Here is a 16,774-nt window from a genome sequence, read left to right on the forward strand (position 1 = left end):
AAGAAAATTGAATTTATAAGTAGAGCCCGGATTTTACGTAATATGAAAATAAGAAATACGTAGCTAAAAATGGCAAAATATGTAGATAAATAAATAATATGTAACTTAAAATCTAAGTGTAAACTTCATCTTACGATGTTGGATGACATATATGTCCGTTGATGTGACATATTAATGAATATTTAAATACTTATATAGTCACAATCATGCCATGGTATGAGAGGAGAATTTCAAGCCTTTGTCGTGACACGAACTCGATAGCTCAGTTGGTAGAGCGCCTGACCGGAGTACAGGAAGTCGCAGGTTCGAATCCCGCTCGAGGTTGTGAAATTTTTCTTTCATACCATGGCATGATTGTGACTATATAAGTATTTAAATATTCATTAAAATCTAAGCTTTATTAGACTATTTTGGCACACCGAAAAAAGAATTACAGTTATAGTTGGAGGCAGCAATTTTGGCAGATGACCTCAATGACATTTGCAGTAGGCGAGTCAATGTTTTGTGAGAACTTCAAGAATGAATTGCGATAAGGCTGTCTGTCGTTGTTTATATGTTCACACTCGCCTCTTGTATCGTCATTATTACACTAATTAATAAACACACCACTGTACAGTCCGATTCATGGGAGTGCCGTAATGACTTTCGTTCGCCTCCTGCATTTTATAAATTAAGAGGAAAAAAGCATTGCATAACCAGAACCAAGAAATTATTGCAAATGTTCATTATTCATGAAGCGACAGGCGAAAAATAGATATGAGTTGTGTCGAATTGTCTTCATTAATAACAAACTTTCATTAAGTACGAGAATAAGTTGCGGAATCGACACGTTGGATAAATAACCGAAAGAATAGGTATGCTGAAATAAGGAAATAGGTAATTCGATAATCTACGAGATTCGATCCGATACTGTGGATTGAGTCTCGGCGTAGCTCAGTGGTTAGAGATCCTAGTGATAGTCACGAGTTCGATACCCGGCCCCGGAGCGAATGTTTCTCAATTAATAACCTGTGGTAATTCGATAAACCAAGCAAGAAAACTCATGTTCCAAAGTCTTAATGGAAGCAGATGAATACGAGAGCTTAATTTAATGATTTAAATCACGCGTAGCATGTGTTTACAAGGAATGATAATAGGTCATGAAAAAAGCCGTCGATTCGTTTCTTGTGTTTTTTAGTCTGAGCTTGATAGTTGTCGAGCTTGATGGATGAATTTTTTATACCGAAATAATTCGTACACCTGTAGCATCGGCCGTTAACCGATTTAAATCTGTATTTATTAAGACGCTCCCATTATCAACTACGTAACGCAAAAAATGTTTAATTTTTTCACTGTCTTCGTAGTATATGTCAGCAATTTCGCTTCTTCTCCAATAACAAACAGGGTCCTTTTTCTTTGTGGCGGTCTTCTGAAAAGAAGGGCCAGGATTTAAATTATCCTTTTCGTTTTTTGACTCGAAGACTTCAGCACCACAAGGAAAGGCATGGATGAAAATTTGGTAATTTTGGGGGGATTTTTTTTTAAGGAAATGAATCTGCGCTGACTACTTAGACTTTGCACTTTGACGAAATTTTAGAATCCTACGGCTGTTGTGTCATTAATTGTACTATCTTTAAAGACAGCGACCATGAAGTTTAAAATACATGAAAATTTTTGAACTGTTTTCCCATACTTTTTTTCCCTACTTCTCTGCATTCATGTTGCTAAGAATTTCGCACTTTTTACGCTAGGAAGATGATATTTTTACTGCATGTTCTTTAAAGTATACTTAATAAAGTTATGTTCACACTTTTTCAAAAAAGAAAATAATTTTTGAATAAATATAAATTGTCTGTTTGTATTATGTAAATTATATAAATTTGAATATCAATAGCTTTATTTTTTTCTCCTACTTCAACAAGGTAAAACTAAAAATGTGAGAACATAGCAAAGATATTGTAAAAAAAATCAGACAATGCTTAAAATTTGGGATTGTGCGAGAAATTTTGAAAATATGCAAATTATTATTATTATTATTATTATTATTATTATTATTATTATTATTATTATTATTATTATTACTATTATCATTTTAATTGCTGTAGCTTATTTACCAGACGTCATGATCTTAATTATTTTTTTGTAAAGTAATTAATGGTGATATGGATTGTGAATCCTTTCTAAGCAATATCAGTCTTCGTATTCCAGCTAAGAGAGTAAGATTTCATATTTTTTTTTATAATATAAATTCCAAATCTCTCTCTCTGCGGTCTGCAAGATGTATAAAATACGCTAATTTGCATGGATTTGGACCTATTTAATGCGTAGTATATACCTTTTGAGTTTTATGTCAGTTATTATTTTATGCCTTTTGTTTAGATGGTATTTAAAACATCGGAAAATATTTAATTAAGATTGTAGAGAGTAACCTTCATTTTAAATGTTACGTCTCTACGTCGGCTAGTTGAAAATACTTGAGTGAATTTTTTAAACCGTCAATTCCTTTCTCTCTCCTCTCTGCTCCTTTGGGGGATAAAAAAATCCTCAAAAGTTATTTGAATGTAGTACCTGAAGTTGAATGTTTTTACATTCTTTATACATTTTAGAAACAATTCTAAGATATGAGACGAATAGTCTAACTCTATTTTATAAAGGAGCTTTTGTTTTAAATTTAAGGGCTGAATGTATGCTGGTTCAAAAAATAAACCAGTAAATTTTGATCATTATTACCTCCCATTACATCCCTTAATGTTCGTATTTCGTAAAACTCCGTCTTATCCTTTGACTAAGGATTAACAGAAACCTACACACAGGGTTTTAGGAGATTTAAGATGATTAGTCAGCCCGTTGATTATAGAACAGTTTTGTAGATTGTCTTTATTGCTTTATAGTAACGAGGAAAATATTATGCAGCGGCAACTGGAATTATCTCGAAAACTGTGTGCCGGGAATTGGTCCCTTTTCTTACGCATGTACACAGTTCCATAAAAGTGGTTATATGTGCATTGTTTTTGGAGATAACTGTCCATCCGAGTCCACTAGGACAATCAGGAATGTATGTTTACTCTTATGTCTCACCCATCCCAGCTGCGACGAAGATAACAACCGACCTTGCTGCTATGAGTAACTCGCTCTGGAGTTCTGATTAATAGAATCCATCTGCCTAAATCGATAGCGCGCACTACACATGAGATTCAACCTTATTTAATTATTGTTTGGAGGCTCAATTAATAATTAAGAGTTTCCTACTTTTTCAACACATATACTTTTTATGTTTTTCTCTGGAAATATCAAAGATATCTGCATGAAATTGTTATGTAGGTTTACAGTACTTAGTACAGTGAATACTACCGCTACTGCTGACGTTATTGATCCTCTCTGATGTAAGAACATCAGTTACAGGACAAGTCAACTTAATACTAAGTATCAATACATACCGTATGCATATGGTAACACATTTGCTCTACCACAAAAAATTTTCCTCGTGAAATGTTGTAATTGATATTTGTGAGTGCCATTATTTGTAAATCTTCGATTTATTACCTTTATTACCTAATATTGATTCTTGAGGAATTTCATTGTTAATAGTTCCCCGTGTCGTGGTAGATAGATTTCATAGTTGTATTGATTTCGACTTTGTTTCCTATCTATGTGAGATGAGTGAAAACATTGATATGCAGTATTTCAATTGCATAATAATCTAATTTTCCTAGCAGCATTTTATAATTTTACATTTAAATGCTTTGGATAAATACTAGAAAATCCTTCCAATTTGTAATTTTTATTAACTGCCTCTAGAATTTTTATCAGTGAAACTGAATGTTGCATTTTCCGTTTCTTTATTTTTCCTTAATCCAATCTGTTCTGGAAGTAAAATGTTGTATCTTTCTAGATGATGATATAATCTTGTAAGCATTACTTTTTTAAAGATTTTGGAGAAGACTGGTAGAAGTGATAGGGGTCTGTAATTTTTTGGAGATGTCGTTTCTCTCTTTTCGAACACAGGAATAACAACTTAACATTTTAATCTCTCAGGCAATATACCATTGTAGCTATAGAAATGAAATATCCTGTATAAAGTTAAACATACGATAGATGCAAATGAAAATTACATAGGGATATACATTTTAGTGTCCTTTAATTCGCTTACTGTACATAAAATTCTATGAAATCAGTATTTTTGTGACAATTTGTATTATTTCCTCTAAAGTTGCGAAGACGTACGCTGGTGACATACGACCGTTGGTACTACAACACTGTTATCCAGTATGCTGGCGAACATGCCTATTTAGCGATGCCGACTGTGAAAAACACTTTCCACAAACTTGGCATTTGAAGGGTTTCTCGCCAGTATGCATGCGAGCATGGGCTTTCAGGGAGCCAGACTGCGAAAAACAATAGCCGCACACCTCGCACTTGAATGGTTTTTCGCCAGCATGTTGTCGTGCGTGGACATAAAGTTGTCCCGAATCTGAAAAAGTTTTGCCACATTTATTACATGTAAATGGCTTCTCTCCGGTATGTACACGTGTATGTCTATTTAATGTTGCCGACTGTGAGAAACATTTCCCGCAAACATCGCATTTGAACGGCTTCAAGCCTGTATGCTTGAGGGCGTGTCTCTTCAAAGTTGACCAATGGGAGAAACACTCTGAACAAACGCCACACTTATATGGCTTCTCGCCAGTGTGAAGACGTTTATGGTTTCGTAAGAGACTCGATATAGAGAAACTTCTTCCACAGATATCACATTTGTATGGCATTTCGCCTGTGTGCTTGAGTATATGCCTTTTGAGATTAATCGAATGTGAGAAACACCTCCCGCACAATTCACATTTGAAAGGCCGCTCGCCAGTATGCATTCGTTCGTGGCTTTTTAAATATGACGACCGTGAGAAAGATTTTCCACACACTTCACATTTATATGGTTTTTCACCAGTATGCAGGCGGGCATGGAGAATTAAATTACCGGAATCTGTGAAACTCTTTCCGCACACGTCGCATGTGAATGGTTTTTCGCCACTATGCTGACGTGTGTGTCTGTTTAGAGAGCCCGACTGCGAGAAACATTTTCCACAGACATCGCATTTGAATGGCTTCTCGCCGGAATGTTTCAGTATATGTCTTTTCAAGTATATCAAACGCGGGAAACACTTTTCACAAGAAGTGCATTTGAATTGCTTCTCACTTGTATCAGTCTTAACTTGATTTTTTGAAGAAAACGAACTTGCTGAAACACTGTCGAAATTATACTTGTTGCAATTGTCATCCGTTTTATTGTAAGTTGCCTGGCAGCGTGTTTCTGCATTCTGGCAGGAAGTTTTCCTGTAACTATCGGAAATTTTTTCTGCCGTCAGGAGTTCCTTAAGTAGTGTACCGTCGAAATGTGACGAAGCATTGCTCTCGTGGGTATCTGGAACGCTAATATAAAAATGTCAATCAATTGCCACAGAATATTATATTACGATACAAGGTTGAGAACTGATTTTTACAAAATCGAGGTAAAGTCTGAAAAACGAGCATGTATTGTACAGTATTTTTTACACGATAGTATATTTTGAAAATAATATTTTTAAATATCTTAATATACAGTGCGTAGGTTACACTATGAACAGCTGACTGATGTTAGCAGTCTGGGAACGTACAAACTTCACCACTAACTTCAATGTGAAGGAGTGAAAATGATACAAGTACTTGTAGTATTTGGTGTTCAATTGTAATAATTTTTTATTTCTTTTTCTTAAATGAAGTTTGAATTATTGAAATAAAGTTCAATACTTTTGAAATGCAGCGATTTGTTTCGTATGATATATATTAATTAACACTGCCTTTTGTGTTTGAATTTTAAGTGCGCTGTAGCATACATAGAAGGTAATCGTTTCCATTACAACATTAGATGAGTTATATGTAACATTTCAACATACATATTTAGGTTAGCAACTCTCAATTCAATAAAATCAATTTTCCATCATGGCCGCAGTTTCCTGTAACGGTGAGAAATCACACTATCGTGCAAAAAATAAGTATGCATAATACGTGGTACAGTCATTAAGTTCTGACACTGACGCCTGAAGGGTAGGCACCCACAAGAATCTGGATGTCTCAGAAGATGCCGCGTGATACGGCGTACACTTAAACAGATCGACATCCTCCCTCAATATAGTCGCCGTTGGCCACTATGCACGTCTGCCAACGTTGGTGTAGCTGCTGGAAGCACCTCTGAAAGATGTTGGCAGGAAGATGCCGTACGGCTTCTCTTGAGGCGGTCATGACCTTTTCGGCCGCATAAAAATTACGCCCTCGTAGGATTGATTTCATGAGGGGAAAGAGAAAAAAAATCGCATGGTGCGAGATCAGGTGAGTACGGTGGGTGTGGCAAAACAGCGACCTGTTGCCTTGCAAGTTCCTCTTGGACAAGGATGGAGCGATGTGCAGGGGCGTTGTCGTGTAGCAACATCAAATTGTTCCTATGCCAAAGCTCAGGACACTTACGACGAATTGAATTGCTTAAAAGGACAAGAATCTCTTTGTAGAGGATCTTGTCTACAGTTGCACCTTGTGGGATGAATTCTATGTGAACAATTCCATTTGAATAAAAAAAAACTGTTAAAGCATCACCTTGCCTTTTGACCTGTCTTGTTGCGGATTTTTCTGTCGTGGAAATAATGGAGTTTTCCAGGTGGCGGATTGTCGCTTCAGTTGCGGATCGTAAAGGAAACACCATGTTTCGTCTCCAGTTATGATCGGTTATAGCAGTTTCGCCTAATTTCTGACAGAACGTGACGTTTGCCCGGTGCTCAAACTGCAACTTACTCGAGTTCCGACGCGCGCATTCAAATCACCGTCACAACAAAGACCTTAGTTCTGCTTACAGTGCATGCACTCAACTGTCTCTTGTTGGGTCGAGAGACTAACTGACAAGGTATCATACCATGGCGCCACCTATGCGCTATAGTGCACCACAACGCCACTATGCGCTCAGTATTAGAACTTAATGACTGTACCACGTATAATAAGTAGACCACGGAAGTGCCTCGTTTTAACCATGACAACGCTTTTTAGTTCTTTTAAGTATTCTGGTTATTGTATTGTGTTTGAGTTTAGTGAAAGATTTTAGATTAGAACGCAAATAGCCATAGTAGCTGACGCGCCCTTTTTAAACCCCACTAACTAATTAACCACGGAAGTTTATGCACTAAAAGTCTGCAAATAAGCATGCAACTTTACATTAAAAATTGTTGAAATATGCGCTACAAATAGAAATACATGGACTAAGATTACTTTAGAGGTTTATTTGATTTAATAATATTATGTAAATAAAAATAACTTCTACTAATAATTGTCATCAAATCATCATTTTTATTAAATCTATTGTTCCTATAAATTCTTCTATTATCCATTTTACACACATATTTGAATTGATACATTTTTAACGTTCTAACTTTCCAGCTCTGTTTTAACTTTCTTTGTCATTCACGTAATTATTATGGAAATTAACAATGAAACGATTTCTCTAAGTTCCCTACTGTGAAACTTCTTTTATCTGTAAAAGTCATTTTAAATGCCCAGAACGATCTCTCGACATCACATGGTGTGACTGGTTGTGCAGTAAAACCTGTCCAAATGAACATTTACACTCCAGTGACTTCACTGTCGCACATGTTTAAATACCTTCAGTTTTGTTTGTACGAAATCAGACCCCACTAGCAGCAGTGTCGTCGCAGCAATTTCATGACCTCAACAGTACATGACTTTGTTGTCCCAAGTGTTTACACTTCATGTTACAGTGTACAACGACCTAACTTTTCACTATGAAGAAGTATCCATTGTCGTCGGATAAATTTAATTCTTTAACAGTAATCAACTAATTATTGATTTTGTTTATCACACATTTTTTATATCTGTTAGAAATAATTCTCATTTTTGTCAGAGATATTTTAAAATTAGATAATAAGTCGGGGAAAGCCGGAAAGATGTAAATATATGTATTGTATGTCTTTCTCGTGTTAAATTCGTGATCGGCAAAGATCCAATTTTACTTTTTCAATATACCAAATACATAAATACATGCAGTTGCATGAACGGCCATGGTCTAATAGTAAGAAATAAGAAATCATACTTATGGGGAGAGGATGGTAATTTTTGGTGAAAAATGAGTAAATTTTCAAAAGAAAAAAAATTCTTTAAAATACTCTGTGATACGTGTGAAATGCATAGCATATCATTTTGTGGTTATCTGTGCCCTTATCGCATGTTGAGTCGCCATTTTTAAACTTCCTGCGTTATGATTTTTAAATCACACGCCCGCTTTTATTCTTGTTTCCAGTAAATTAAATTAAAAATCGTTTTTCTTTTTAAAATAACCTTTGATAAATGTGGAATGCATTGCATAATATATTGTGGGTATTTGTGCCCTTATCGGATGTTCAGTCGCCATTTTTAAACTTTCTGCGTTATGATTTTTAAATCACTCGTTTTATTGTTGTTTCCAGTAAATTAAATTAAAAATCGTTTTTCTTTTTAAAATAACCTTTGATAAATGTGGAATGCATTGCATAATATATTGCGGGTATTTGTGCCCTTATCGGATGTTCAGTCGCCATTTTTAAACTTTCTGCGTTATGATTTTTAAATCACTCGTTTTATTGTTGTTTCCAGTAAATTAAATTAAAAATCGTTTTCCTTTTTAAAATAACCTTTGATAAATGTGGAATGCATTGCATAATATTTTGTGGGTATTTGTGCCGTTATCGGATGTTGAGTCGCCATTTTTAAACTTCCTGCGTTATGATTTTTAAATCACACACCCGCTTTTATTCTTGTTTCCAGTAAATTAAATTAAAAATCGTTTTTCTTTTTAAAATAACCTTTGATAAATGTGGAATGCATTGCATAATATTTTGTGGGTATTTGTGCCCTTAGCGGATGTTCAGTCGCCATTTTTAAACTTCCTGCGCTATGATTTTTAAATCACTCGCCCACTTTTATTGTTGTTTCCAGTAAATTAAATTTTAAAATAAATTTTTTTCTTTAAAATATTCTTGATATATGTGGAATGCATTGCATAATATTTTGTGGGTATTTGTGCCCTTATCGGATGTTGAAACGTCATTTTTAAACTTCCTGCGCTATGGATTTTTAAATCACATGCCACCTTTATCGGTTTCCGTTAACTTCATTTTTTCTTGCTACTTTGCCAGACAAAAATCGATATAATTTTTGAACTTTTGAAGATATATGCATAAAATTTAGAACACACATTCTTTAGACTATTAGGAAACTTTTCTCTGTAACAGAATTTTGTTAATTGATTTCATTTTAAAAATACGTCCGTTTGTTTGCAAGAAAGGAAATCAGAAAATTGTTATTAAATTTTAATTGTTTATTTTACAAACGTAGGCAATAATATCAAAATTCTGTTACAGACAGTTTGTAGAACATGCTTTTGCAAATACATTGCAAAAAACAGTTTGAATCTATCTTTAAAAACGGTTAAGATATATCGGTTTTAGTACAATCCTGCATTGGGTATATTTTTTTTGAAATCTGGGCCCCCAAATAATTTTTTTTTTTTCAAAATATTTATATTTGGTTGAGTTGCTACAGCTATGAGCTCTCTACATAGAAAAAAAATTAATATTTTACACCAAATAGGAAAAATGTTTAAAAAAATACCATCCTCTCCCCTTAAACACTAAAACTCAATAACAGAGTTCAGGCTATCACTATTTATAGCAGTGATTGAGGGGGTAGTAGTGGTAGAGATAGTGATTTTAGTACCAGTTGTAGTGACAATTTTAATATAAACTATGTCATTTCTATACAAAAATATATTCATCAGTTCATGTGAAATTAAATAAGATACATTCCGTTTGTAATCAGTTTAATGTTACAATTACACAAAAGACGAAGTGAAAACTTCTACACTACACTCACCTTTGAGATGAAACCTCCTCTGTTGTTACTTTCAGCATCAGCTCCTCCTTGGCTGTGTCCAAATTATACCACAGGTCCTGAAATTGGAGAGCAAATAAAACAGAAGAATGTTAAAAGTATATTTAGAACAAATCACCAGCGACCTGCATTTGAATAGTAATACTCTAAGTGCAATATTAGTACAAAACAGTATAAGCAAGTACCTTACTATAATAATAACGGACAGCTGTATACTAGCAGCATTAGCGTGAGTGCGAAATATCGGGGACCTGACATCTAGCGGAGCTGGATGGAAAAAATTACGTCCACATATACAAATATTAACATAGCGGGATTCGGACTACTGGGTGTTCAGTTCAAAGTGTGTCATGGCTCGCTGTATGCCGTCACGTGGCTAGTCGATGATCCTAGAAAATTCAATCTGCCTACAATTCCGCAGAGGTGTATTACTTATCTGCCAGAGAAGTTGCCTAGCAAGTACGGCGTTCATTCTGAAGAGTACTCACCGATACGTACGGTAATGCCGGTAGTGGCAGGAATGTGAACTGTTTCGAAACATGTACTGAGGTGAGTTTTTTCTTACTGTCGAGATATGGGGAGAGGGTTAAGACGATTACTTACGCATTTGTTGACGTTAATTTCGACGGTCAACATGGACACGGAGCATTTGATTTGTGTTGTGGAATGTTGCCGTACGCAACTGATTAACAAATACCCTGCATACGACTTGCCCGCGCAAAACACAGTTCGAAAGAGGTTATGGTAGCACACAGACCGTACAGACCGCCATCTGTTGCTACGACGTTCAAGTTATACCGTACACGTTCTCGAGTTCAGATTGAAGAACGCCTTGATTAATAGGCAACTTCTCTGACACAAAAGCCGAAACTCGCTTCAAATCGCTGACTCATCAACAGTGACGTCATGACACACTTTGAAATGAACATCCAGTATTGTTTAAAACGTGAGTTACTAATGTGGAATAATATATGAAACACTTAAGAAACGTTGAATAATATTTAATGTAAAATTTCTATCTTATATCAAAGCTGCATAGGCCCTATTATGAGAAATATTGCATACTTCATATTACTTTCCGTAATTAACTGTTACATATTTTCTCTTTGCTTTAGTGAGACAAAATCAATTCTGACATTAAGAATGAATTTACGCTTTATATACGCATTGCTGACAAGTGCAAAGATAAAATTGATAGTAATCTGATGCTTGTAATAATTAGTAAAGGCATGTGGACAACAATAAAACTTAATTTGATAAAACTTTAAAATTTCCAATACATTTTAACTTCTATTCATTTATTAGGTCTAAATAAAAAAGCTAATTTGTATTTTCCTATCAACACAAAGATGAAGGAATTAGGCCTACTAAATAATGTTGTTGACTCGCGTTTTGTGGTCCTTCGGAAATCGAAAGTACGATTTGGAGCAATTTGTAATGCTGTAATTTTGTAGCAATTATAAACAGCATATATACACCCTTACATTTTAACACAGCACTAATTAATAAAACTATTAACTAGACCAGCAACAATATATATTGCAGTTGATTATAGCTTGTTTCACGAGTATCATCACACAGGCCGCCTAGGTAGCAGCACCAGCGTTGTTCGCACGTAAAATTATTATAGTAAGGTATTTGGTATAAGTGCTCCAAAGATATTTCTTGGCATTATTCCAGTTCCTATGTCATTTTATGATATGAATGAACTGCCGTATCTGGAATCAGCTAGTCGGCCAGGTAATTCACCGTAATATTATCAAGAAAGCAGTTATTTCTTGTTCAGTAATTATACCAGTGTTAAAAGACGAAGAATCAAATCGTTGTTCACATTTAGACTATTTCTGAGTAAATACGATATCAACTAAACTATTGTGAGAACGATAATGGGTCTTTCAAATGCTAGTGATAGAAGTACGAAAATATTAATGCTTCAGATGAAAACAATTGAAAATGAAAATAAATTATATATTAATAATATTACAATACAGTCCAGTATAAATTCGAACATAAAGTATATATACGTAATGACAGTTACAACAAAATCTAGGAATGATGTCTCAGCTTAATCCAGGTCCCAATAAAAGAAACCAATTAAAAGCATACTTCGAATGTTGATGGTCCTGTGGTGGAGGTGTGCTGGTAAAGAGATAAAATCTGCGATGCACAGACTGAAAGTTATAAAATGGAAGAAGAAGAATCACACTCACCTCATCTTCACGCTTCACTGCCGGAAAATTAACTGACAATGGAGCTTCTTCGATTTTGATGTCTGATGTGACATCATGGCCGTGGTCCTCATATTCCGCCTTTATCTGCATCAAGCACAAATGCTGCAAATTCACATCCTTGAGAATACGGCATCTTCTTAAAAGAATAACTTAAATTTGCTACTGTTTCGAATTATTACACGCTGCATTAAAATTATTCATATTTGAGGAAAGATTATTTTATTTTCACTGAAACTTCTTTTTAATTTCTTCATTAATTTCAACTTCATAAAATAATATTTCATTTTTACTGAAACGTCCCTTTTAAATTATTCATTAGTTTCAAATTCTAGGAAAGATTATTTTATTTTTTAACTGGACGTTCTTTTTTAATTTACTCATTAATTTCAAGTTTTAGGAAATATTATTTTATTTTCACTGAAACTTCTTTCCTAATAATTTATTTATTAATTTCAAACTTGAGGAAAAATTATTTTATTTTCACTGAAACTTATTTTTAATTTATTTCTTAATTTAAAATTTGAGGAAATATTATTTTATTTTCACTCAAACTTCTTTCCTATTAATTTATTCATTAATTTCAAATTTCAGGTAAGATTATTTTATTTTCATTGCACCTTCTTTTTTAATTTACTCGTTAGTTTCAAATTTTAGGGAATGTTATTTTATTTTCACTCAAACTTCTTTCCTATTAATTTATTCATTAATTTCAAATTTGAGTAAAAATTATTTTATTTTTACTGAAACTTCTTTATAATTTATTTGTTAATTTCAAATTTGAAGAAATATTATTTTATTTTCACTGAAAGTTCATTTCTAGTTTATTCAATAATTTCAAAATTTAGGACAGATTATTTTATTTTCACTGAAACTTCTTTCCTAATAATTATTTATTAATTTCAAACTTGAGGAAAAATTATTTTATTTTCACTGAAACTTATTTTTAATTTATTTCTTAATTTAAAATTTGAGGAAATATTATTTTATTTTCACTCAAACTTCTTTCCTATTAATTTATTCATTAATTTCAAACTTGACGAAAAATTATTTTATTGTCACTGAAACTTCTTTTTAATTTATTTCTTAATTTAAAATTTGAGGAAATATTATTTTATTTTCATTCAAACTTCTTTCCTAATAATATATTCATTAATTTCAAATTTCAGGTAAGAGTATTTTATTTTCATTGCACCTTCTTTTTTAATTTACTCGTTAGTTTCAAATTTTAGGGAATGTTATTTTATTTTCACTCAAACTTCTTTCCTATTAATTTATTCATTAATTTAAAATTTGAGGAAAAATTATTTTATTTTTACTGAAACTTCTTTATAATTTATTTGTTAATTTCAAATTTGAAGAAATATTATTTTATTTTCACTGAAAGTTCATTTCTAGTTTATTCAATAATTTCAAAATTTAGGACAGATTATTTTATTTTCACTGAAACCTCTTTTTCAATTTATTCATTAATTTGAAATTTTAGAAAAGGTAATTTCATTTTCACTGAAACCTCCTTTTTAATTTAGTCATTAATTTTAAACTTTAGAAAAGATTACTTCATTTTCACTGAACCTCTTTTTTAATTTATTCATTAATTTCAAATTTTAGAAAAGATTATTTCATTTTCACGGAAATTTTGCTTTTAATTTATTCATTAATTTCAAATTTTAGGGAAGATTATTTCATTTTCACTGAAACTTCTTTTTCAATTTATTCATTAATTTCAGATTTTAGAAAAGATTATTTTATTTTCACTGAAACTTCTTTTTAATTTATTCATTAGTCTCAAACTTCAGAAAATAATATTTCATTTTTACTGAAACTTTCCTTTTAATTTATTCATTAAGTTCAAATTTTAGAAAAGATTATTTCATTTTCACTGAAACTTCGCTTTTAATTTATTCATTAATTTAAAATTTGTGGAAGTGTTATTTTATTTTCACTTAAACTTCTTTTTCAATTTATTCATTAATATCGAATTTTAGAAAAGATATTTCATTTTCACTCAAACTTCTTTTTTTAATTTATTCATTAATATCAAATTTAAGGAAATATTATTTCATTTTTACTGAAACTTCGCTTTTAATTTATTCATTAATTTCGAATTTTAGGAAAGATTATTTAATTTCCTTAGTACTTATCTCATTGGTATGAGTAAAGTACAGAATAACTTCTGTCTTAGCGAGAGTTGTCTTAGTTGCTCAACAGGGATTGCTCTATTTTGCTACAAAAGTACCGTACCAAACTGAATGTAAATATTCGCCATTATGAGTATTCGACAGTTGTTCATGCCGATATTTATATAAGATAAACTGCATTAAATATAATGTATGAAAGTACTGCACTACCCCTACGTATATTCAATATAATGTAAAAAAGTGTTTATAAAATAAACTTTCATTAACGCTTGTTGTAAACCACACTAGCTCTACATATAAATAAGACCTCTGATCAAGTCTCAAAATTTTGAAAATATATGACTGTGTGATAGTTTTAGTAGCCTATACAGATACAGTGTGGTACCCAAAATTTATATTTCAAGGTAAACAACTAATTTTTATTATGACTATGTAACATTCAATAATATTATTTTGTTTCCATTTGTGTATGCAAAGGCATTTAAAATAATTAAAATTAATTGAGTGTCATGCATTTTTATTTGTTAATTGTGGGAATCCTATAAAAATGTCTTACGGCCTATATAAAACAAATAATGACTGTTTTATTATACCCCTGATAAAGGCTTTTTCTCTCCTATATCTGTGCTGTCACTTGTTTCTGTAGCCAACGGATCGATGTCAGGTTCGGACTTGATGACATCCATCACAACTGAAAAAAAAAAAATCTGATTAGGACAATGTGAGAAAAACTTGTCTACTTTGTCACTAAACATTTAAAGGGTTTTAAAATGTAAATACGTAATTACAATACGTAAACAATTATTATAAATGATGGCTGACATTTGTAGAGTTTTCCTAGAGTTACTTAAGTTTAACGGTTCATATTTTCTACTTACTTACTGGCTTTTAAGGAACCCGCAGGTTCATTGCCGCCCTCACATAAGCCTACCATCGGTCCCTATCCTGAGCAAGATTAATCCATTCTCTATCACCATATACCACCTCCCTCAAATCCATTTTAATATTATCTTCCCATCTACGTCTCGGCCTCCCTAAAGGTCTTTTTCCCTCCGGCCTCCCAACTAACACTCTATATACATTTCTGGATTCGCCCATACGTGCTGCATGCCCTGCCCATCTCAAACGTCTGGATGTAATGTTCCTAATTATGTCGAGTGAAGAATACAATGCCTGCAGTTCTGTGTTGTGTAACTTTCTCCATTCTCCTGTAACTTCATCCCTCTTATCCCCAAATATTTTCCTAAGCACCTTATTCTCAAACACCCTTAATCTCTGTTCCCCTCTCAAAGTGAGAGTCCAAGTTTCACAATCATACAGAACAACCGGTAATATAACTGTTTTATAAATTCTAACTTTCAGATTTTTTGACAGCAGACTGGATGATAAAAGATTCTCACCCGAATAATAACAGGCATTTCCCATATTTATTCTGTGTTTAATTTCCTCTCGAGTATCATTTATATTTGTTACTGTTGCTCCCAGATATTTGAACTTCTCCACCTCTTCAAAAGATAAATTTCCAATTTTTATATTTCCATTTCGTACAATATTCTCGTCACGAAACATAATCATATACTTTGTCTTTTCCGGATTTACTTCCAAACCTATCTCTTTACTTGCTTCCAGTAAAATTCCCGTGTTTTCCCTAATTGTTTGTGGATTTTGTCCTAACATATTCACGTCATCCGCATAGACAAGCAGCTGATGTAACCCGTTCAATTCCAAGCCCTCTCTGTTATCCTGGACTTTCCTAATGACATACTCTAGAGCGAAGCTAAAAAGTAAAGGTGATAGTGAATCTCCTTGCTTTAGCCCACAGTGAATTGGAAACGCATCTGATAGAAACTGACCTACACGAACTCTGCTGTACGTTTCGCTGAGACACATTTTAATTAATCGAACTAGTTTCTTGGGAATACCAAATACAATAAGAATATCATATAAAACTTATCTCTCAACCGAGTCATACGTCTTTTTTAAATCTATCATATTGTCTACTGAATCTTAAAAATTGTAAAATTATAGCACTGGAAAATTATATAAGAAATACATCCTTTTGTGATGACAAGATCATATAACTTCTGCTTGTATGAGAATATTGTAACAATATGCAGCATTATGTGGGAGAATAAATGCACTCACATACTTGTTTTCACTGTTCAGTTTTAAATGTTATAAATATAATCCAAATTTAAGTACAAGTGAAAATTGATGTGACTACATGTTGAGCAGGTGGGGAGATCTAGACTGCCGTGAAACGTATCGCAGGAATTTACGAAGTTAGGAACTGTTGATAAGGTGTGAAACGCTATTTCATCTTACAGCACATGGAATAAATACATATAAAACACGAACATGCGTGTTCCGCCCTTTCCTTCGATCCCTAATAATACTACTACTACTAATAATAATAATAATAATAATAATAATAATAATATTATTATTATATTTATTTATATTTAACCAGCC

At 32.8% G+C, this 16,774-nt stretch overlaps 1 protein-coding gene across 4 annotated transcripts; it reads right to left on the minus strand.

Annotated features, from left to right (window-relative positions):
* Positions 1–4,087: 4,087 nt before the first annotated feature.
* On the minus strand, positions 4,088–16,542 carry LOC138691948 (zinc finger protein ZFP2-like). 4 transcript variants are annotated; one of them, XM_069814613.1, is made up of 5 exons: positions 16,448–16,542; positions 14,896–14,993; positions 12,144–12,266; positions 9,916–9,992; positions 4,088–5,400 (listed from the first exon to the last, which is right to left on the minus strand). In XM_069814613.1, exons 2-5 carry the CDS (start codon positions 14,986–14,988, stop codon positions 4,239–4,241), a joined length of 1,455 nt encoding a protein of 484 aa, XP_069670714.1. In that variant the 5' UTR covers positions 14,989–14,993; positions 16,448–16,542; the 3' UTR covers positions 4,088–4,238. The 4 variants fall into 4 exon arrangements, with proteins under 4 accessions (XP_069670714.1, XP_069670715.1, XP_069670718.1 ...); XM_069814614.1 differs by having other exon boundaries at positions 16,452–16,535; XM_069814617.1 differs by having other exon boundaries at positions 4,089–5,400; positions 12,144–12,248.
* Positions 16,543–16,774: the final 232 nt, after the last annotated feature.

Source organism: Periplaneta americana, chromosome 16 (assembly GCF_040183065.1).
Source record: "Periplaneta americana isolate PAMFEO1 chromosome 16, P.americana_PAMFEO1_priV1, whole genome shotgun sequence".
In the NCBI taxonomy this organism is placed as follows: domain Eukaryota; kingdom Metazoa; phylum Arthropoda; class Insecta; order Blattodea; family Blattidae; genus Periplaneta; species Periplaneta americana.

Coding starts and splice junctions, on each gene's coding strand:
- LOC138691948 (XM_069814613.1), bottom strand. CDS start 14,988: ATGGATGTCATCAAGTCCGAACCTGACATCGATCCGTTGGCTACAGAA. Junction 9,993..12,143: donor CAGTGAAGCGTGAAGATGAG/GTGAGTGTGATT, acceptor CTCCAATTTCAG/GACCTGTGGTATAATTTGGA. Junction 5,401..9,915: donor GAGGAGGTTTCATCTCAAAG/GTGAGTGTAGTG, acceptor TTTTTATATTAG/CGTTCCAGATACCCACGAGA.